The 22550-nt window shown below is 38.1% G+C and overlaps 1 protein-coding gene across 2 annotated transcripts in view; it reads left to right on the top strand.

Annotated features, from left to right (window-relative positions):
• Positions 1–22550, top strand: part of SYTL5 (synaptotagmin like 5) — a 170454-nt gene that overhangs the window by 37353 nt on the left and 110551 nt on the right. For both annotated transcript variants that reach the window (XM_004376939.2, XM_004376938.2), the window contains exon 2: positions 9731–9940. In XM_004376939.2, the coding sequence (XP_004376996.1) occupies positions 9731–9940 (210 nt within the window). The remainder of the gene's footprint in view (positions 1–9730; positions 9941–22550) is intronic.

The following is a 22550-nucleotide window of genomic DNA, read 5'->3' as shown; positions in this document are numbered from 1 at the left end:
CGGATTTACTTGCCTGACAGAGACTGGAGAAACCCCAAGAGTATGGCCCCCAGACACCCTTTTAGCTCAGTGGTGAAGTCAGTCCCAAGGTTCACTGTTCAGTCGGGGATTGGACAGCCTCATAAAACAAAACAGGTCTAATGAGGCACAGCAGTCCAGGGACAAGGGCTAGAAGGTAGAAGGGGACAGGAAAGCTAGTGATAGGGAACTCAGGGTTGAGTGAGGACAGTGTTGACATGTAGTGAGGTTGTTATCCATTGTCATAGGGCAATATGTGTACTAACTGTTTAATGAGAAACTATTTTGTTCTGTAAGCCTTCATCTAAAGTGAGAATAACAGCGCAACTGGAAGAATGTAATCGATGTCACTGAATTGTACATGTAGAAATTTTTGAAATGGTTTATCTTTGTCTATGTATATTTTCACCAAGAAAAAAAGGTTCTCCAAGGCCAAGAAGGGAGAGTGTTGACATGTCTTGGCGTTGTTAACCAATGTTATAAAACAATATGTGTACTGACTGTTTAATGAGAAACTATTTGTTCTGTAAACCTTCACCTAAAGTATAAAAAAAAAATTAAAAAAAAATCTCAAATTCATAAAAAAGACCTGATTTACTTGACTGATAGAGACTCGAGGAATCCCCAAGACTATTGCCCTAAGGCACCCTTTTAACCTGTAACTGAAGCCACTCCCAGCGGTCACCTTTCAGCCAAATAATAGATTGGCCTATAAAATAAACAATAATACTGGTGAGGAGTGTGCTCCTTAGAACAATCAACTATAGGAGACCAAACAGACAAAATTTGCCCAAAAGCAAAGCTGAGAAAGCAAGGAGTGGCAGGGAAACTGGAGGGATGGAAATATGGAAGGCAGGGTGGAAATGGGGAGAGTGATGACACCCTGCAGGGATAGCAACCAATGTTAGGGAACAATTTGTATATGACACATTGAATGGGAAAATAATTTGCTGTGTAATCTTTCAACTAGAACACAATAAAATATTCAAAAAAAAGGTCTGTCTTGACCATTATGCTCTTTTAAGTACTATCTATGTGGGATAAAAGAGACAACAGCAACTCCAGAGTTTAGATGGGAACCTTAGAGGCCAGTGAGTTTATGTTAATGAGCAATGAACAACTCAGAAAAGGAGGGTGAGAATGGTTGTTCAACTCAAAGAATGTAATCAGTGTAACTAAATGGTACATGTAGAAACTGTTGAATTGGTGTATGTCGTGCTGTGTATATTCTCAACAACAACAAAATAAATAAAATATAGGGAAAAAAAAAGAAAAGAAAGCAGGGAGACCAAATAGGCAGCTTTTCAATAGTCTAGGTGAGTCTGGATTGTGGTTTCCAGTTTAAAACACTCTTATTTGAGGTGAAATTCCCAACACCCAGACTTACAGAGAAGACATCATTTGGGATATTGCCAGTCTCTTTGGAAAGGAGAGCTTTTATCTAGAATCACATACCACATTTCATGGGCCGGTGAAAGTCACATGACCACATCTAACATGAAAAGGGCAGGAATATGCAATCCCAACATGCTTCCAGAAGTCAGGAGAACTGGAAATATTTAGTGAACAGACTAATGACTACAGTATTTGGTTAAGGAGTGTGGAAGAAACATTATGTGCAAAGGCCCTGAAGTGAGGAAGAAGTTGGCATATTTGAGAAACTCAAAGAACAATGGTGCTGGGAAGCAGTGAGTAGATAGGAGATGACCAGAGGGAGGAGGGGATATCAGGGACTAGATCATGCAGATCTTTATCAGCTGTGGGAAAGAGGTTTGGATTTTATTCAAAGAATAAAGGGAAATAAAGGATTTTAAGCAGAAGAACAGTATGACATGAGAAGTATTTTAAGAGTATTGGCACTGACTATGCCGTGGAGAATAGATGCAGGGGGAGTTAAAAAGAAAGTGAAAAGGACAACTATTGTATGATTCCTTTTATATGAAATAGCTAGAATAGGCAAGTGTATACAGACCTAAGTTTATTAGTAGATACCAGGGTAGGCAGCAGGGAGGGGAAAAGGGGAATCATTGCTTAGGGGACAGTGTACTTCTGTTAAGGGTGATGGAAATATTTGGAAATGGAGAATGGTGATGGTTGCACAACATGATGAACAATGTCACTGAATTGTATATGTGAAGAATGTTGAAATGGCAAACATTTTGTTATATATATATTTACCACAATTTAAAAAAAAAAAAAGCAAGGAGACCAAATAGGCACCTTTTCAACAGTCTAGGTGAGATTGGACCAATAACCAACATTATGATAAATGGATAAAGATTGACATTGTCAAGGATTTCATTTTACTTAGATCCACAAACAATGCCCATGGAAGCAGCAGTCAGGAAATCAAACGACATATTGCATTGGGCAAATCTGCTGAAAAAGACCCCTTTAAAGTGTTAAAAAGCAAAGATGTCACTTTGAGGACTAAGGTGTACCTGACTCAAGCTATGATATTTTCAATCGCCTCATATGCGTGCGAAAGCTGGACAATGAATATGGAAGACGGAAGAAGAATTGATGCTTTTGAATTATGGTGTTGATGAAGAATATTGAATATACTATGGACTGCTAGAAGAACGAACTAGTCTATTTTGGAAGAAATACAGCCAGAGTGCTCCTTGGAAGCGAGGACAGTGAGACTTCGTTTCATGTACTTTGGGCATGTTATAAGGAGGGACCAGTCCCTGGAGAAGAACATCATGCTTGGTAAAGTAAAGGGTCAGTGAAAAAGAGGAAGACCATGGATGAGATGGATTGACACAGTGGCTGCAACAATGGGCTCAAACATAACAATGATTGTGAGGATGGTGCAGGACAGGGTGGTGTTTCGTTCTGTTGTACACAGTGTCGCTATGAGTCAGAACAGACTCGATGGCACCTAACAACAACAGGTGAGATTGGATTGTGGTCTCCAGTTTAAAGTCATCTTATTTGAGGTAAATTTTCCAAATATAGATACTATTATTATTATTTATTATTATCCAGTTTAATCTCCTTCCCCTGTACCCCCAAACTCACACAGCACTTAAAGTCACTGCAGTGAGCCCCTAAGAAGGAAAATGATGATGGGCTTTCTCTTCTTTTTCCTTTTCATCTCCTTCTCTCTTTCTTCTCCCAAGAACCTGGGCATGCTCATGTTGGAAGAAAGGGAAGGGAAAGGCTCCACTGATATCATTGCCTGCTGTATTCGAGGATGGGAAAAGGAGGTCCCCTTTCTGTTAGTCATTACCATTTCTCCACCTGAAGCTGATAACATATGTCTCTTGACGTCTTCTTTTTTTTTTTTTTTTTGTTCTGTTTTCAGTGCTCTTTATTTCTTCGTGTAGATCCACATTTTCAGTCTCATACTACAGTTTTTCTGCCTGAGGAACTTCTTTTAGCATTTTTTTTTATTGTACTTCAGGTGAAGGCTTACAGAACAAATAGTTTCTCATGAAACAGTAGTACCCATATTGTTTTATGATATTGGTCAACAACCCCACAACATGTCAACCCTCTCCCTTCTCGGCCTTTTTTTTTTGGTGAAAATATACATAGCCAAAGATACACCATTTCAAAAATTTCTACACGCACAGTTCAGTGACATCGACTACGCTCTTCCAATTGTGCTGCTATTCTCACTTTAGATGAAGGCTTACAGAACAAAATAGTTTCTCATTTAACCGTTAGTACACATGTTGCCCTATGACAATGGTTAACAACCTCACAACACATCAACACTATCCTGACTCAACCTTCGGTTCCCTATCACCAGCTTCCTTGTCCCCTTCTGCCTTCTGGCCCTTGTCCCTGGACTGCTGTACCTCATTAGTCCCATTTGGTTTTATTGGGCTGTCCACTCCCCGGCTGAACGGTGAACCTTGGAGATAACTTCACCACTGAGATAACTTCACCACTGAGCTAAAAGGGTGTCTGGGGGCCATACTCTCGGGGTTTCTCCAGTCTCCTTTAGGCCAGTAAATCTGGTCATTTTTTTGTGAGTTAGAATTTTGTTCTACATCCTTCTCCAGCTCTGTCCAGAACCCTCTGTTGTGATCCTGGTCAGAGCAGTCAGTGGTGGTAGCTGTGCACCATCTAGCTGTACTGGACTCAGTCCGGTGGAGGCCTTGGTAGCTGTGGATAATTAGTCCTTTGGACTAATCTTTTCCTTGTATCCTGTTCTCTTCATTCTCCCTTGCTCCCGAAGGGATGAGACCAGTGTAGTATCTTAGATGGCTGCTCATAGGCCTCTAAGACCCCAGACACCACTCACCAAGGTAGAATGTAGAACATTGTCTTTATAAACTGTGTTATGCCAATTGAGCTAGATGTTCCTCGAGACCATGGTCCCCACAGCCCTCCACCCAGCAATTCAGTCCCTCAGGGAGTTTGGATGTATCTTGACGTCTTCTTGACCTGTTCAGTCCACATGGATGCTCCAAGAGGTGATCTTAGGCCTCCAGGGTGTTTGTAGGGTAGGAAAGGCACAGTTTCAGGCAGGGCTCCCTCTGCCCTGACTCCAACAGGAAGTGAGGCTGGGAGGAGGACTGATGGATAATGAGGAAGTGAAGTGCTCATTGGAACTGAAGAATGGTTGCAGTGGGAGACTTGAGTAAATGAGCTGCAATAAAATAATCTATTGTCAGAAAGCGAGATGTTTGAATTTGTGATTTTGGAGGTAATGCAGTTTCTGAGGATGGCAAGTTCCAAGGTTTACCCATAGGAATGGATAAATCACATAGACAGGAAGAAATAAGGAGGTCAAAGAAGAAGATAAGGATGTCAAAGAAGGAACTGAGGTGGTCAAAGAACTGACAGCCCAGGATTTAGGATGTGTTGTGCTACATGAAATGATGCAGAGGGAGGGTGTATTAGTTTCCTGTTGCTGCAGTAACAAATTACCACACACTTGGCAGCCTCTAGCAACAAATTTACCTGACATCCATTTCAATAGGCTACAGTCAAGGTGTCAGCAGGGCCACACTTCCTCTGAAGGCTCTAGGGGAGAATCCATTCTTTGCCTCTTCTTGCTTCTGTTGGCTCCAGGCATTCCTTGCCTTTTGGCCACATCACTCTAATTTCTGCTTCTGTGGTCACATCACCTTCTTCTGTGTGTGTGTGTGTGTGTGTGTGTGTGTGTGTCTCAAATCTCCTTGTGCCTGTCTCTTACATGCATTTAGGCCCACCTGGATAATTCAGGAAAAGTCTCCCCATCTCAAGATTCTTAATCACATATTCAAAAATCCTTTTTCGAAACAAGGTAACATATACAGGCTCCAGGCATTAGGACGTGATATCTTTGAGTGGCCATTATTCAGCCTGCTGCAGAGGGAAATAAGATTGTGTGAAAATATTCAAAGGATGGGGGCAAGTGATAGAGAAGGTGGTAGAAAATGGTAACAAGGGCAGGGAATGGGCAGGTGATGTAGTTGGAGAGTACTTACTTCATAGGCTTGTTGTGATGATTAAATGAGTGGCTTAAAACTAACCAAGACCATCCTTTCCCCCTGTACTAAAGCTATTAAGAGAAAGTTGGATGATGTATGCAACAAACCAATGAAGCAGATCTTCTAGGATCTGTATTTTTGTACAATATGGGCCTGATTTTTCTCCGCTTTTTTCTTCCCTATAAAGTGAGCACAGAAATATTGTGAAGTGAGAAGTAGATGTGTTGGAGTTAGCTGCTGCCTGCAGGTTAAGGGGGCGGCTGCCTTGTGGAGAATACATGCTATGTAAGGTAATCCCTCAAGAAAGAGAGTCTTTCCTCACCCCTTATCCTTTGCCTTTTTCCACTAAAGAGAGTGAGAGCTCACTTTTCCAGCCTTCCTTACAGCTAGTGGTTGTGTCTGGTCAAGAAGTCTGATGGGAGGACTTCCAGGGCAGTTTTTGCTTTTCTGTTAGGAGTCAGGTGCAGCTACACCATCCCTCCCCCTTCCTCTTGTCTTAAATATGGATGCTGTGCTGGAGCTGCCTTAGCCATCTTGCATAAGATTGATAAGCCACACCTTGAGGATAGGGAGCAGCAGGATGAAAAGGTATTGAGTCCTTTATGACATTTTGCAGCTGAACTAATGCCAGCAACTGCCTAACTCTGGATTTCTTGTTATGTGAAAAAAATGAAACCCATTTTTTAATCCTATTACTTGGAACCAGGAGCATCTCTAGCTGATGTGGTGGCTTCCCTGTTTATAACAGAGATGAGCAGTTACTGTGCTTGCAGCCAGAATCTCACTTTCCTCAGATACCTTCCTGAGACTCGACCAGCAATATAGGAGCCAAATGAGGTCCATCTTGCTTTGGAAGTGCTGGTAGTAAAGCAGAGGGCAGAGGCACCTCTCATTTTATTCCTTTCTTCTAGCTCCCCTTGGTACTATTTCCCCAATTTCACCTTTTCTTTTCCTAGCTGCAATTACCCTCACAATGTCCTTCTTCCTCTTCTTGAGTGTCTGAGAGGTGGCTGTGTTCACTTAACACGGATTTTCATAGTTTGACTGAATTAGGTCAATTTCAAAGAGAGGCTGGAAAGATCAGTAAACTCTTTAATATTTTGTGCCAGGCTATGAAATTCTTCCCAGTTTTCCTCACATGTCCCTTAGACAGCTGCCAGAATATGTGGTACCATTAGCACCAGTTGCCTTAGGAGTTGCTGAACTAGTCCTTTCAGACATTGTAACTGTAAACTGAGTATAATCTGATTGCTAAATTAAGTCCTGTCAGTGGACCACAAAGAAAGATGCAATATAAAGTTTGATTTTGTGGCCATAAATTCTCCCAGTAGTCTCAGCCACTGTAGTTTAAGGAGCTGCTAAGTAGTTAAACTTCAGGTGTATATGATGATAGATTATATATCCAGGTATAATTTGTCTCTGGAATATCCTGCTTGTCTGTACCCCATTTTATCAGTTTAATACACTTTGGCCCACCAAACTACTGAAATAGGGCTATTATCTAGGATTGCTGTCTTTGTTCTACTCATTTTGGTCACTTTGTTTATTTATCAGTATGGCATGAATTTCTATAGATTTTGAATAGGCAATGTTTTATTTCTCCTATGCACAGAGGTGTTCAAACATCTGTTATGATACACAAATAATACAATTGTGCTCTTCAAATGAGAACTCATTCTATTATGTAAAAGTCTGTAGCTTTCGTAAGTTTTCAAAAGTAAATTGTGCGATACTTTTCTTACACTCAACTTCATGAGCCAGCTTCTCTCTTTGAAGACATAAGGGTACTTGTAAGCTCTGAATCAGGGACTAGGAAAACACGTGTTGTAAATTCTTGTCATCTGGGCTTAGATGGACAAGAGTGGAGGGCTTAAGGGTGCTCTGTATGGCTGCCTGTTGCAATACATGAGTCACCCTGTGTGATTTGTCCCTTTATTGATTGACATCAGGGATAATGGGGAGCCTTATTAGATGTTCTGTTTTGACTGATTTTTTTCTCTAAATACCAGAATGCCTAACACACAATAGGCACTCAACGAATGCTTGTTGGATGAATGAATGAATGAGTCAATGAATCAAAGACTTTGGAAATCTTACTCATCACTTTAAAAATTCTCCATTTATGAACCTACCCTTAGGCTGAGAATTAAGAGATCTGGTTTATAGTTCCATCTATGCTGCTTACTCTCTTTACCATGAAACTCATAGTACGTGCATGATTACCTCACAAGTTAGTTTGAAGCAGGTCTTTGAACCCAGTTATTTTCAGCTCAACCCCCAGATATACTGAATCAGAATCTTGTTAAAATTTAGATTCTGATTCAGTATATCTGGGGTCAAAATGCAAATTCTCAGCAGGGGATCAAACTGAAAATAACCAATTCAAAGGCCCAGTTTGAAGGATCAAAAGAGATAATGAATAGCTTTAAACATTTAAATGCTTTATAACCTACCATGGAATTGGATCCTGGGCAATATATACAAGAAACTAAAGTCATCATACCTATCTTTGGGGAGATGCTAGTCTAGCTGAGTATAACAAAGTATAGTACCACAAATGTAGAAGGAGACAGTATGAAATATGTGGGATGATTCTGGTGTGTTTTATTTTTCTGGAACAGAGAATTTTTGTGTTGAATAAGGTACTGGAGATGGATAGCATAAGGGAATAGAATGTCTGTGAAGGATGTAAGTGGCAATGAACCTGTTTTCTAGAACCAAAAATAACTAAATAAACCAAACTTGTTGCCATCGAGTTGGTTCCGACTTATAGTGACCCTAAAGGACAGAGTAGAACTGCCCCATAGGGTTTCCAAAGAGTGGCTGGTGGATTTGAACTGCCAACATTTTGGTTAACAGCCAAGCTCTTAACCACTGCACCACCAGGGCTCAGTCTTCTAGAACAGTGTTTGTCAAATTTGGCTGTAAATTAGAATAAAATGGGGAAACTTGAAAAAAAAAATCATTGCCCAGGCCACACCCCCAGCCAATTACATCAGAATCTGTGGGAATGAGATGGGATAAGACCCAGGAATAAGTATCTTTGCTAAAGAGATCTTCCCAGGTGATTCCAATGTATAGTCAAGTTTCAGAATAAATGTTCCAAAGCTGTGCTTCTCAAACTCAAATCAGTTGGACATATTGTCAAACTGTAGATTCTAACACAGTAGGTCTGAGGTAGAGTCTGAAATTCTGCATTTCTAACAAGCTCCCAGGTGATGCTGATTTTGCTGAAATGAGGACCATACTTTGAATAGCAAATTTCTAAAGGGTGTATAAACAGTTTACACGTCAGGCAGTAAAAGAAAGGAGATCAATCTATCATTTATTTGATACCTATGTGCCAGGCACCATGCTAGGAATTTACATGTATTATCTCATTTGATCGTTTTAAAAACACAGAAGAATATTATTATTTCCATTTTAGAAATGAAGAACCTGAGGCTGAGTGGGTAAATCATTGCTTAGGCTTGCACAGCTAATTCATGGGGGCCCCAGATTCAAATATAGGCATCTCTGACAGTAAAGCACATAGGTGCATGGAAATTGCTGGGAATGTTCAAATGGTAAGCAGAAGCATTTAGATCTGAAATGGTGGGTAATACCTTGTTGGCACAGTCATCACTGAATCACTTAAGGGAAGTACCAATGGTGCTATTTGGTTTCACACATTTGCCTCATCTCATTTATCTAAGTAGGTAAAGAATGTGGTACTGTGTATACCTCTAGACTAAGGTCATGCTCCAGTGTTATGGTATCAAACATACCCCAGAGAAGTTATAATATAATGTGAAGAAATCCTACTAGCAAGATAAGTTGTACTAGTGGAAAACAAAACCAAACCAGTTGCCGCAAGTCGATTCTGACTCATGGCAATCCCATGTGTTGCAGAGTAGAACTGCTCCATAGCATTTTCAAGGCTGTGACCTTTCAGAAGCAGATCACTAGATCTTTCTTCTGAGGCGCCTCTGGGTGGCTTCAAACCACCAACCTTTCAGATAGCTGTCAAACGCTTAACAGTTTGTGCCACCCAGGACTCCTACTCTGTACTAGTGGAGGATATCAAAAGTCAAAAACAGAACACAAACGTTGTATTTTTCAGCTACTGATATCAAAGAACTGTTGATTCTGGAGACAGAAATTGTATTCCTGAAAGTACTTGGCTCTGACTCCTTGGTTATTTCAATTATTCTTCCAAATGAAAACATCTCTTAAATAAAGATAGCTCTGCTTCTCTGTTTTGTTTTATTTTTTAAGTGATTTTATTTCTCTCCTTCCAGGAAGTTGAAAAATGAGCTCTTAGAAGCAAAACATAGAGGTGGGAAGACTCAACAGGAGACCAACAGAGTCTGTGTTCACTGTCAGAGAAACCTGGGCTTAATATTTGACCGGGGAGACCCATGCAAGGCCTGCTCGCTGAGGGTGTGCAGTGATTGTCGGGTCACAAGCCTCGATGGCAGCTGGAAGTGCACTGTCTGTGCCAAAGTCGCGTGAGTTTCTTGCCTTTGTGTGAAAAACAAATATTTGATGACTGAAGAGATTTGAGTGGGGGAAATTAAGAAAGAAAAATAATATTTTAAACTTAGGGATAGAATGAGGCTAAAAGTATCGTCCAACAACCACAGATTCAACAATGCCTTGGCAGGATTCTGATGTGTGTGTGTGTGTGTGTGTGTGTGTGTGTGCGCATGCGCGCGCGCATGTGTGTGTGTGTGACAGAGAGACAGAGCACAGTATTTTTATTTAAAAAAAAATTACAAAACAGTAAAATTGGAAGTCTCATCGAACCAGACTTCTTTCTGCATTAGAAAACCATCCACAAGGTTTCTACTCTCTTACATCCCCTCTTGGTTTCATGTGGCCTCTCAGAAGGCACAGATAATTCTCCTGAGTCATTCTTAGATATTTGGGGTGACAAGCAGGATTTGAGAAACCTATGGCTCCTCCCTGAAACAAAATTTCCAAGAAGTTTCCAGGATCTAAAACAGGGACTTTTGTATTACTGACTTGAGTCACATATGAATTGTGTTACTTTCAAAACGGAAGCAAAGTGCGTTATTGATACTTTTTTTCTAGACAGGTGTACAAGGAAGCAGGAGCCCTGATGGAGTAGTGGTTAAGAGCTTGACTGCTAACCAAGAGATTGGCAGTTCAAATCCACCAGCTGCTCTGTGGAAACCCTATGGGACAGTTCTACTCTGTCCTATAGGGTCGCTATGAGTAGGAATCAACTCGACGGCAACGAGTTTGCTTTTTTTTTTTGGGGGGGGGGTATATGAGGAAACAACCAAAGTAAATCATTTGGTAATGTGGGAAAAAGACAAGAATCTGTCCAGCATTATTTTTGCATCCTGATTTGAAGATGACTAAACTTGGTTTAGAAAATGAATACAAATATTTACAAAGGCTATGTCGTAAGCCATATGTCAACGATTTCGTCAGCATTCATCCCCCTAGGTCTGGCAAAGGATGTTTGCTAATGAAAGGAAGGACGTATTAAAAGGAATCTATTTACATGGGACAAGGAACTGAGGATGGTTGCTTAAGTAAATCAAAGCCATGTAACCAAAAAAAGTGATCAAAGAATTAAAATGCTGTATATATTTTTAGAACTGCTTATGTCATTCCAATGTTGAAACATAGTATGAATTGCTCTATTAGGAGCACCTTTTTGAAAGAGTACATGAAAAATAACATTGGTTAAATAATACATTCACCATAGGAGTCCTCAACAAAATGCAGTCCTCATTGAGAGAAGTTGGAAATGGAAGGTCGTGCCTACTACCACATTACTCACTTTTCCTCCTAAGATAGCTTCGTATCCATTATAAGAGGATGAGTTAGTGAGGGAGAAAAAAAAAACCAGAGTAGTTTGAGCATCCCCCACCCCAACCTTGGGAAAGATATCAAAACTGAGTGGCCTTGAGATGAAATTATGAGGTACCTCCCATAGTAGAGGAGATGAAGGGACCTTGGGAAGGAGAAAACATACAAGTTGATCAAGGGGAGATTTCTCAAAGGGCTGAGAGTTTTGTTACCCAGGGTCATACAGACTTCATCATGCCTAGACCCCAGTTTAACTTAACTTAGAAAATAATGACTCTTCATCTGCACCCAAATATGGCTGAGTGAAATCCATGCCCACTGCAGTCCTGCAAGCTAAACAGAGAAGTGAACAGTAAGGTTCTCTCCCTTCATCCTTTCTCAGAAGTAGGCATGCAGGAAATTCAGGGGCTACTTCAGTTTTTGCTCTTCAGCTGATATGCAAAGTAGGCTGGTAGTGTAGCGTTTATTTTTTTCTTGCTTGTATATATTTTTTTATATTATTAATTTCTGCCTTGTTCTTATTAGTTTCCTTCATTTTAATTTCTTTGGATTTAATTTATTTTTTTAAAACTGCTATTTTAAGCCAAATGCTTAGATACTTGGTTTTTAAGCTTTTGTTCTTTTCTAATGTAGGCATTTTAAGGCTATAAATTTCCCTGTAATAACTGCTTTAGCAGCATCCTATACATTTTGATATCATTTATTTTATGATCATTCATTTCAATCTTTTTTCTAATTTTCATTGACTCATGAGTTGTTTAGAATTGTCTTTCTTATATCTCATTTCATGAGGATTTTCTGTATGCTTTATGTTACTGATTTCTAGATTTATTCCACTGTGGTCAGAGAACATACTCTGTATGATTTCAACCCTTTGAAATATGGCCCAGAAAATGGCTAATTTTGTTAAATTGTACCCTTGTACCTTGTACCCTTGAAAAGAATGTGAATTCTGCAGTTGTTGATTTGAGTGTCTCGTTGTTGTTGTTATTAGGTGCCATCAGCTTGGCATAGCAACCCTATGCACAACAGAACCAAACACTGCCTGGTCCTATGCCATCCCCACAATCATTGCTGTGTTTGAGCCCGTCATTGCAGCCACTGTATTAATCCATCTCATTGAGGGTCTTCTTTTTTGCTGACCCTCTACTTTATCAAGCATGATGTCCTTCTCCAGAGACTGGTCCCACCTGATAATATGTACAAAGAGTGTGAGAGAAAGTCTCACCATCCTCACGTCTAAGGAGCATTCTGGCTGTATTTCTTCCAAGACAGATTTGTTTGCTTTTCTGGCAGTCCATGGTATATTCAATATTCTTCACCAACACCATTAATTCAAAGGCATCAATTCTTCTTTGGCCTTCTTTATTCATTGTCCAGCTTTCACACGCATGTGAGGCAATTGAAAATACCGTTGCTTGAATCAGGTGCACCTTCGTCCTCAAAGTGACGTCTTCACTTTTTAATGCTTTAAAGTGGTTTTTTTGCAGCAGATCGCCCAGTGTAATACATCGTTTGATTTCTTGACTGCTGCTTCCATGGGCGTTGATTGTGGATCCAAGTAAAATGAAATCCTTGACAACTTCAATCTTTTGTTTATCATGTTGTTGCTTAATGGTCCAATTGTGAGGATTTTTGTTTTCTTTATGTTGAGGTGTAATCCATACTGAAGACTGTAGACTTTGACCTTCATCAGTAAGTGCTTCAAGTCCTCTTTGCTTTCAGCAAGCAAGGTTGTGTCATCTGCATATCCCAGGTTGTTAATGTGTCTTCCTCCAACACTGATGCTGCGTTCTTCCTCATATAATCCAGCTTCTTAGATTATTTGATCCGCGTACAGATTGAATAAGTAATGTGAAAGGATACAACCATGACCCATACATTTCTAATAATAAACCACTCAATATCCCCTTGTTCTGTTCGAACGACTGCCTCTTTGTCAATGTATGGGTCCTGCATGAGTACAATTAAGTGTTCTGGAATTTCCATTCTTAACAATGTTATCCATAATTTGTTATGATCCACATAGTCCAATACTTTGAATAGTTAATAAAACACAGGTAAGCCTCTTTGTGGTATTCTCTGCTTTCAGCCAAAATCCAACTGACATCAGTAGTGATATCCCTTGTTCCACTGCCTCTTCTAAATCCAGCATGAATTTCTGGAAGTTCCCTGTCGATGTACTGCTGAAACCGTTTTTGAATTACTGTCAGCAAAATTTTACTTGTATATGATATTAATGATATTGTTCAATAATTTCCACCTTCTGTTGGATCACCTTTCTTTGGAATGGACACAAATATGAATCCACTCCAGTTGGCTGGCCAGGTAGCTATCTTCCAAATTTCTTGGAATAGACATGTGAACACCTCCAGGGCTGCATCTGTTTGTTGAAACATCTCATTTGGTATTCCATCAATTCCTGGAGCCTTATTTTTTGCCAGTGCCTTCAGTGCAGCTTGGACTTCTTCCTTCAATACCGTTGGTTCTTCATCATATGCTACCTCCTGAAACAGCTGAACGTCTACCAATTCTTTTTGGTATAGTGACTCTGTGTATCCCTTCCATCTTCTTTTGATGTTTCCTGCATTGTTCAATATTTTGCTCATAGAATCCTTCAGTATTTCAAATCAAGGCTTGAATTTTTCTTCAGTTCTTTCAGCTTGAGAAAAGCCAGTGTGTTCTTCCCTTTTGGTTTTCTAACTCCAGATCTTTGTACATTTCATGATAATACTTTACTTTGTCTTCTCTAGCCACCCTTTGAAATCTTCTGTCCATCTCTTCATCATTTCTTCCATTTTTTTGGCTACTCTACGTTCAAGAGCAAGTTTCAGAGTCTCCTCTGACATCTATTTTGGTCTTTTTTTCTTTTCTTGTCTTTTTAATGACCTTTCGCTTTCTTAATGTATGATGACCTTGATGTCATCCCACAACTCATCTGCTCTTCAGTCATTAGTGTTCAATGTGTCAAATCTATTCTCGAGATGTTCTCTAAATTCAGGTGGGATATACTCAAGGTTATACTTTGGATCTTGTTGACTCATTTTAATTTTCTTCAGCTTCACCTTGAACTTGCATATGAGCAATTGCTGGTCTGTTCCACAGTTGGCACCTGGCCTTGTTCTGACTGATGATATTGAGCTTCTCCATCATCTTTTTCCACAGATGTAGTAAGTTTGATTCCTGTGTATTCCATCCGGCAAAGTCCACATGTATACTTATCATTTATGTTGTTGAAAAAATGTATTTGCAATGAAGAAATCATTGGTCTTGCAAAATTCTATCATGTGATCTCTGGCGTCCTTTCTGTCACCAAGGCCCTATTTTCCAACTACCAATCCTTCTTCTTTGTTTCTAACTTTCACATTCCAATCACCAGTAATTATCAATGCATCTCAAATGTATATTTGATCAATTTCAGACTGCAGTAAAAATCTTCAATTTCTTCATCTTCGGCCTTAGTGGTTGGTGCGTAAATTTGAATACTAGTCATACTTACTGGTCTTCTTTGTAGGCATATGGATATTATCCTATCACTTAGAGTGTCGTACTTCAGGATAGATCTTGAAATGTTCTTTTTAATGATGAATGTGACACCATTCCTCTTCAATTTGTCATTCCTGGAATAGTAGATCATATGATTGTCTGATTCAAAACGGCCAATACCACTCCATTTCACCTCACTAATGCCTAGGATATCAATCTTTATGGGTTCCATTTCATATTTGATGACTTCCAATTTTCCTAGAGTCATACTTCAGACATTCCATGTTCCAATTATTAATGAATGTTTGCGGCTTTTTTTTCTCATTTCAAGTCATGCCACGTTAGCAAATGAAGGTCTCAAAAGCTTGACTCCCTCCACATCAAGTTTGACTCTACTTTGAGGCGGCAGCTCTTCTCTAGTCGTATCTTGAGTGCCTTCCAACCTGAGGTGCTCATTTTCTGGCACTATATCATACAATGTTCCACTGCTATTCATAAGGTTTTCACTGGTCATTTTTTTTTTTACTTTATGTACTTTTAAAAAATTTTAAAAATAATTTTATTTATTTTTTTGTTGTTGAGAATATATACAGAAAAGCATACACCAACTCAACAGTTTCTACATGTATAATTTAGTGACATTGATTACATGCTTAGAGTTGTGCAACCATTATCACCCTCTTTTTCTGAGTTGTTCTTCCCCCATTAACATAAACTTACTGCCCCTAAGATTCCTATCTAATCTTTCATTGGCCTTTTTTTTTTTTTAAGAAGTAGTTCGCCAGGTCTTTCTTCCAAGTCTGTCTCAGAAAGCTCCGTTGAAACCTGTCCACCATGCATGACCCGGCTGGTATTTGAAATACCAGTGGCATAGCTTCCAGCATCACAGCAACGTGTAAGTCACCACCAATTGACAGATGAGTGGTGGAATATCTTAGACATGTCTATTAAATGATTTTGTTAATTGTGTTGTCCAAATCTTCCACATTCTTACTTATTTTTATATGTATATTCTATCAGCTATTGAGAGGGGTATGTTAAACTCTCTCAATTTATGATTGTGAATTTTCTGCTTCTGCTTTTAGTTCTATTAATATTTGCTTTATATATTTTGAAGTTATCATCTTGGGTGCATATTTAGGCTCGTGATATTTTAATGTTGTATAGACTTGTTTATCATTAGGAGAAGTCCTTCTTTACCTCTAGTATGGTTTTTTTGCCTTAACATCTACTGTCTTAGTCTCCTAGGGCTGCCATGACAAAATACCATAAAGTGTGTAGCTTTAAAGAACAGAAATTGTTTTTTTCACAATTCTGGAAGCTAACAGTCTGATTTCAGGGTGTTGCCAAGACGATGCTTTCTTTCTGGCCATTCTAAAGGCTCTTAGTCTCTTTCAGCTTCTGAGCATTTTCTGGCATTCCTTGGCTTGTAAGTGGATGCCACATGGCATCTTTCCCTGTGTGTCACTCTCTGTATCTGTTCTCCCCTTTTATAAAACACTACTCAGAAGAGATTAAGACTATGACCCACCCTATCCCACTATGATTTCACTAGTAACATCTTCAAAGTAAGACCCTATTTCCCAAAGCAAGGTCATATTCACAGGAACAGGGTTTAGGACTTCAATATATCTTTTTGAGGAACATAATTCAATCCATAACAGCTACTTTGTTTGTTATTAGTATAGCTTTACCAGTTTTCTTTTCTTTTGGCTAGTGTTTGCTTGGTAAATTCTTTTTCATTCTTTTGCATGCTATCTTTCTCCTTCTTTATATTTAAGGTGTGTCTCTTGTAAGTGGCATATAATTGTGTGTATATGTGCACCACACGTGTGTTTTAAATTCTGTATGAAAATCATTGTCTTTTAGTTGCAATATTTATTTCATTTGCATTGCTGAGATTACTCACCTGTTTCGGTTAAAGTCTATCACCTAACTATTTGCTTTCTATTTGTCCCATCTATGTTCCTTTTTCTCTACTTATATGCCTTCATTTAGGTTGGCTAAGTATTTTTTTATGTCTCCTTTCTATTATTTATACGTTATTTTATTAGCAATTTAATGGTTACAGTAGAAAAAACATGTATTCCTGACCAACTAAAGTCTGATATAAATTAGTACTTTAACACTTCCATGACAATGCAAGAACCTTAGAACCCTTTAACTCTCTTTACTCCCCTCCCAGTATATGAGCTATTTTTGTGTACTACCAGTTTTCACGCAAATAACTTGCACCTTCTGTGTTTGTTTGCCAGCTGCACCCTCTCCCCACAAGGCACCCTTACAAGCCCTGCCATGTCAATCCTCTTTCACATGTTGCTGTTAAAAAAAATTAGTATAGCTGGCTTACAAAAATACCTTGGGGGGGGAGAGCACATTCAGCAAACAAATGCATTAGGTGTGTGATATTTGTGTGAAAATATGGAGTGTGGTATAATAAAAATATGTATAATATATATTGTGTATATATTATATATGTATATATTCTCAAACAATATTATTTTTGTCATTTTATAGTCTTTTAAAGTCAATATTCACATAGATTCACTCACATAGTTACCTTTTCTATTGCTGTACATTTTTTCCTGTATCACCATGCTTCCATCTTGGATCATTTTAATTCTGCCTAAAGGATATCCTTTAGTATTTCCTTTAGTGAAGCTCTGCTAGTGATGGATATTCTCAATTTTTGTTTTTCCTAAGAGGCTTTATTTCACTCTTAATTTTCAAATATGTTTTGGCTAAATGTTAAATTCTAGGTTGGAAGTTATTTGTTATTTTCTTTCAGTAATTTGAAGAAATTATTCCATTGTCTTCTGATTTTCTATGTTTCTGTTAGGAAGTTAGCTGTCAGTATATTGTTGTTTCTTTGAAGGTAATAGTATATATATATATATTTTTTACTACTTTTAATATTTTTCTCTTTTGTTGGGTTTTCAAAAGTTATTGTAATATGCCTAGGTCAGATTTTCCTTATATCTATCATTCTTGGAGTTTCTAGAGCATCTTGAAATGACACCTTAATTTTTTTCATCGTATTTGAAAAATTCTCAGTCAATATCTCCTCAGACATTGCCTCTTCCCCATTCTCTCTCTCCTCTACTTCAAAAAAACCAAAACACAAAACCCGTTGCGGTTGAGTCGATTCCAATTCATAGTGACCCTATAGGACAGAGTAGAACTGTCCCATAGAGTTTCCAAGGAGCACCTGAGGGATTTTAACTGCTAACCCTTTGGTTAGCAGCTGGAGCACTTAACCATTACTCTACCAGAGTTTCCTCTATTTCAGGGACTCCAAATATGTACCTTAGTCATATTCAACATCTTTCATATATTTCATGCTCCTTTCTGTATATTCTATCATTTTCTCTCTCTGGATTCATTTTGTTTCTTTTACTCAGACCTGTCTTCAGTTCACTAATCCTATCTTCAGCCATGTCTAATTGCTGTTAAACCCATTCATTTAATTCTTAAATTCAGTTATTGTGCTTTTCAATTTTAGAATTTCCATTTTCTTTTGTTATGGTTTCTAGCACTCTACCAATATTCTTATTCTTTTCTTTTAAATTTCTTCAATAAATTATTTGTAGTTATCTTAAGGTCTATGAATTATAGCTCTGTTATCTGAGTCCCCTCATTGTTCATTGTTTCTCTTGGTTTTGGTCACATTTTGTCTTCTCATAAGCCTGTTAATTTTTTATTGAGGGTCAAAATATGTGAAAAATTTTAACGCTCAGTAAGACACTCTATGATGATATATATCTATTAAGAATATATTGTTTTATTCTGGCAGGCAACTAGGCTAGGGCCACTAGATTATCTAGATTATTTTAGTTAAGTCAAAGATTGACCTTATTTCAAAAGTTGGGACTCAGTCTTTGTGAGGGATGAGCTATTTCTGGATCACATTTGCTCCTAGGGAATAGTCCTTCAGGGCAATTGGATTTATATTGTATAGATAGTGGAAACAAAAACTTTCACCCTCTTCTCTATACCCTGGACCCTTCAGACAACAGTAACTAACTACAGACTGACTCAAGAACCCTTCAGTGAAGTAGGAGTTGCTTCAAGCTTTGGCATAGGGAGGAGAGTTTTGTCTTTTACTTGTAGATGCCACTTGTAGTTACTGAAGCATATTTTCAATAAGACCCAAGAGGTTTGTGAATTTACACATTGCTAATTGAAAGTTGTGACATCAACTCATTTGTTAGTACAGATGGTAACTGTAGGTCTAATTCACTCAAATTTTCCCCCTAAATCTTGTCAGATCAGCTTTGGGTCATATGAATGATAAATAAAGTTTTAACGTGTTATGCCAATGGAATTTGGAGGTTATTTGTTATAGAAGCTAGCCTATTCAAACTAATACAACCCCTTTCTTGTGTTGTCCTCTTAATACTTACAAGCTTTATATTTTATTTATTTATCTTGTTTATTATCTCTCATCCTCCAGTAGAACATAAGCTCCATGTCCATGGAGGTGGGGACTTTTTACCTATGTTGTTCACTGATGTATCTCTAGTGCCTAGAAATGTGCCTATAGTAGGTACTCAATAAATACTTGATAAATAAAAAGAGAATGGATAGCTAAATAAACGAATGAATGGCAGGACCCCACTTAAAGCATTTCTGAATTAAATAAATTATAGAAAAAATGTGGTTTTCTTCAAGCAGGGGCATGAAGTTAAAAATGAAAAAAAGCATGAGCCATGCCAAATACATTTGCCTTCTGAATAGAGTAAATTTCCAGCTGTTACAGAAGGATATAACTATAAAACATGTTGTTATCAGAAGGGTTAGAATAAATAATCACAAATTAAAAGTTCTATTTCTTCCTTAGGACGTGTCAACACATCAATACAGAACTTCTGAGTCACTTGTACTCATTTTATTGATGAAATAATAATTTAATAGACCCAACCATCTACCTATCCAGTCCATCCATACATACACCCATCAACACATTTATCTATTCCTCCTACAACATTTATTGATAACCTGTCAGTACACTAGGGGCTAAGGATACAATGATGAATAAAACATAGACTAGCCTCAATGGCTTCACAGTCTAAGGAGGAAGATGAGCTATTAAATTATTGTTTCTCCAGTAAAGTAAATTTTGTCTTGGTGCATTAAAATGTCCCAAGGGAAAAACAGAGCTTTCAATGTGTGATTATTTATTCTTATGCCTTTGTGACAACAACAACTTGTCTTATAGTTATATCCTTCTGCAATAGCTAGAAATTTACATGATAAGCATTTAATGTGACATGCCAAAATCCCTCCTCACATTTAAAGCTGAAAATCAGAGTATATTACTTCTCCAGTATTCCAGCTTCAAGTCTCTGTAATCCCAGAGATTTAAACTATCTAACAATACTGGAAGTATCTTGTTTGCTATTCATGAGATGGTTTTCGAAAAGGAAGAGTGAGTGATATTTTATTGGCAGTGAACGTCCTTTGTTTGTTGTGAGAGAACGCTGCAGCGCCACTGGGCTGTCTCCATGTTTAATAGACCATAAAATTGACATTCCCACCCTGACCTCTAAGGAGATGAGATGAGTCAGAAAGTGAGTCATTCTGTAATCAGTTGGAAGCACAACCTTTATTGTAATTTACCTTGGATTGGGTAAAAGTAAAACGATGTTATTGCTGTAGCACTGAAATGATTACAGCAGGAACTAATGTGGGGATGCTACCTGCTAAAACGGGCTGAGCTGCAACAGACATTTTCCCCCATCTCCTCCAGTTCTAACAAGTTGACTGCTGAAGGCCTAGTTTTAAGACTAACTCTACAGAAAGAGAATGAAAGGGACCCTGGCACAGCCAGTTAGTTCATTTTGCTATCTTAATGAGACTACAAAATTCCACATGATTATATGAACCGAGGCAGTGGCCATCCAACACAAAGATAGTCATAATGATCATTTTTTCCTAAGTAGCACCCTCATTTAACTCAGAAAGACCCAAAAGATACAAATGACATGACAGGGAACCAAAAAGTGAAACACTTCTAATATGGTATTGGTGAGCTGATGTTGTGTCTATGTTATGTTGTGATATCTCATGTTGTCTATGTCTTGGTCAGTATCTTTGCCTTTTTAAAAGGAGGAAGAGCCTGATGTTTTTGTTTTCAATGACTTGGTTATGGTAACTGAAGTAGATGAAATATAAGAGTGCCTGTCAGTAAAGTAAAGGAGATAGTACTTATGGATGGAATAGACACAGAGAGAGTGCAGGAACAAACGTATAGTCATTTGTTCTGAGAAAAAAATGCACCCCCTGACATCTAGAAACTCGCCTGACACTTATACCTAGGCCTTGATGTTGTTAGGAGCTGGTCTGGCCTGCTCCTAGCATTCACGGCTAGGCCATGCTGTTCTGTTGGTCATAAACAATCTCACAGAACACCAACATCCCACAATGTCACTTGTGACATAATGAAATGAGACAAAACAAGACCACCTCATAATCTTCTCTAAGCACAGACAAACGCAAGCACACTTCAAGCCACAAAGTACCAAACGTCCCCCTATCTTGGTAATATGAATGACTGCTGCTGCTTTATCAATTAAAGCTTTAGCCTTTCTCTAGTCTTCTCCTTCTAGAAAGGATTTATTAAGATATCCAATTATAGGATTTTTCCCGCTCCTAAAGGCACCGATTCTGGAGCTAATCCCATCTTCCTTGAACCGTCTCCAGAATCACCTAACATCAGCCCAAATCCTATTAGTCCTTTCTAACAGCCTCTTACTGAGATGGCCCATGGATCCTCATAGTGTGTGTTTTCCCTTATTGTAATGAGCAGTAATCTCAACTTGTTCAGCACAAGTGGGTTCCTGGTGCCTGGAGGATATTGGCAGTTGCCACATAGACATTTCAAAATCACTTGTAGTTTAGCAAATTTCCATAATTCAGCTACAAGGGAGAGATTCACAACAGGGTAATTTCACATTCTAAAAATCCAGAAATTTTTGCAGTGGTAAAAGGCTGTTTTAATGCCTTGACATGCTATTTTACATCAACTATCAATTATATACAAGAAGAACCCTCTCTTTTCTTAGAATACTTTGTTCACTCTGGTATCTTAATACCTACTATCTAGACTAGAGCCAATTTTTTTTAATATGAGAATATCATATATATTAAAAAACTCTCTATATATGTATATATGTATGTATGGTTTAAATAAATCATAATATTAATAAACCACATTAAATATTAATAAATCCTTAATTAAAATAAATATTAATAAGCCATACTAAATGAATATGGTTTACATAAATCATAATAAAAAGAATATCTGAATATTTACTACTAAGTCTAAGAATTAGAACATTACTGGTACCTTTCAAGACTCCTACATGTCCCCTCCATCCCCTTCCTTTGCCTCCAGAGTTAACCTTTGGCCTGTGTTTTGCATTTTTCATTCCTTTGCTTTACTTTATGTTTGTACTTCATTTGGAGATATCCCTACATAATATATTTTCTAGTTTTACATTTTGAACATTATAAAAATGGAATCATACTGTATGTATTTCTTGTGACTTTTTTGGCTCAACATTTTGTTGTGAGATTTATCCATGTTTATATGAATAGGATTAAATTAATATTCACAGTTATATCATATTCCTATAATGTATCTATTTTCTTGTGGATGGATGTTTAGATTGTTTCAGTTTATGATGTTTCAAAAAATGTTGTTATTATATTCTTATTATTACATGGCCGGGAGCCCTGGTGGCACAATTGTTAAGAGCTCAGCTGCTAACCAAAAGGTCGGCAGTT

Source organism: Trichechus manatus, unplaced genomic scaffold (genome assembly GCF_000243295.1).
Source record: "Trichechus manatus latirostris isolate Lorelei unplaced genomic scaffold, TriManLat1.0 scaffold00046, whole genome shotgun sequence".
NCBI classification, from domain to species: domain Eukaryota; kingdom Metazoa; phylum Chordata; class Mammalia; order Sirenia; family Trichechidae; genus Trichechus; species Trichechus manatus.
Note: the sequence above shows the minus strand (reverse complement) of the source record. Positions and strands in the feature narration are given on the sequence as shown.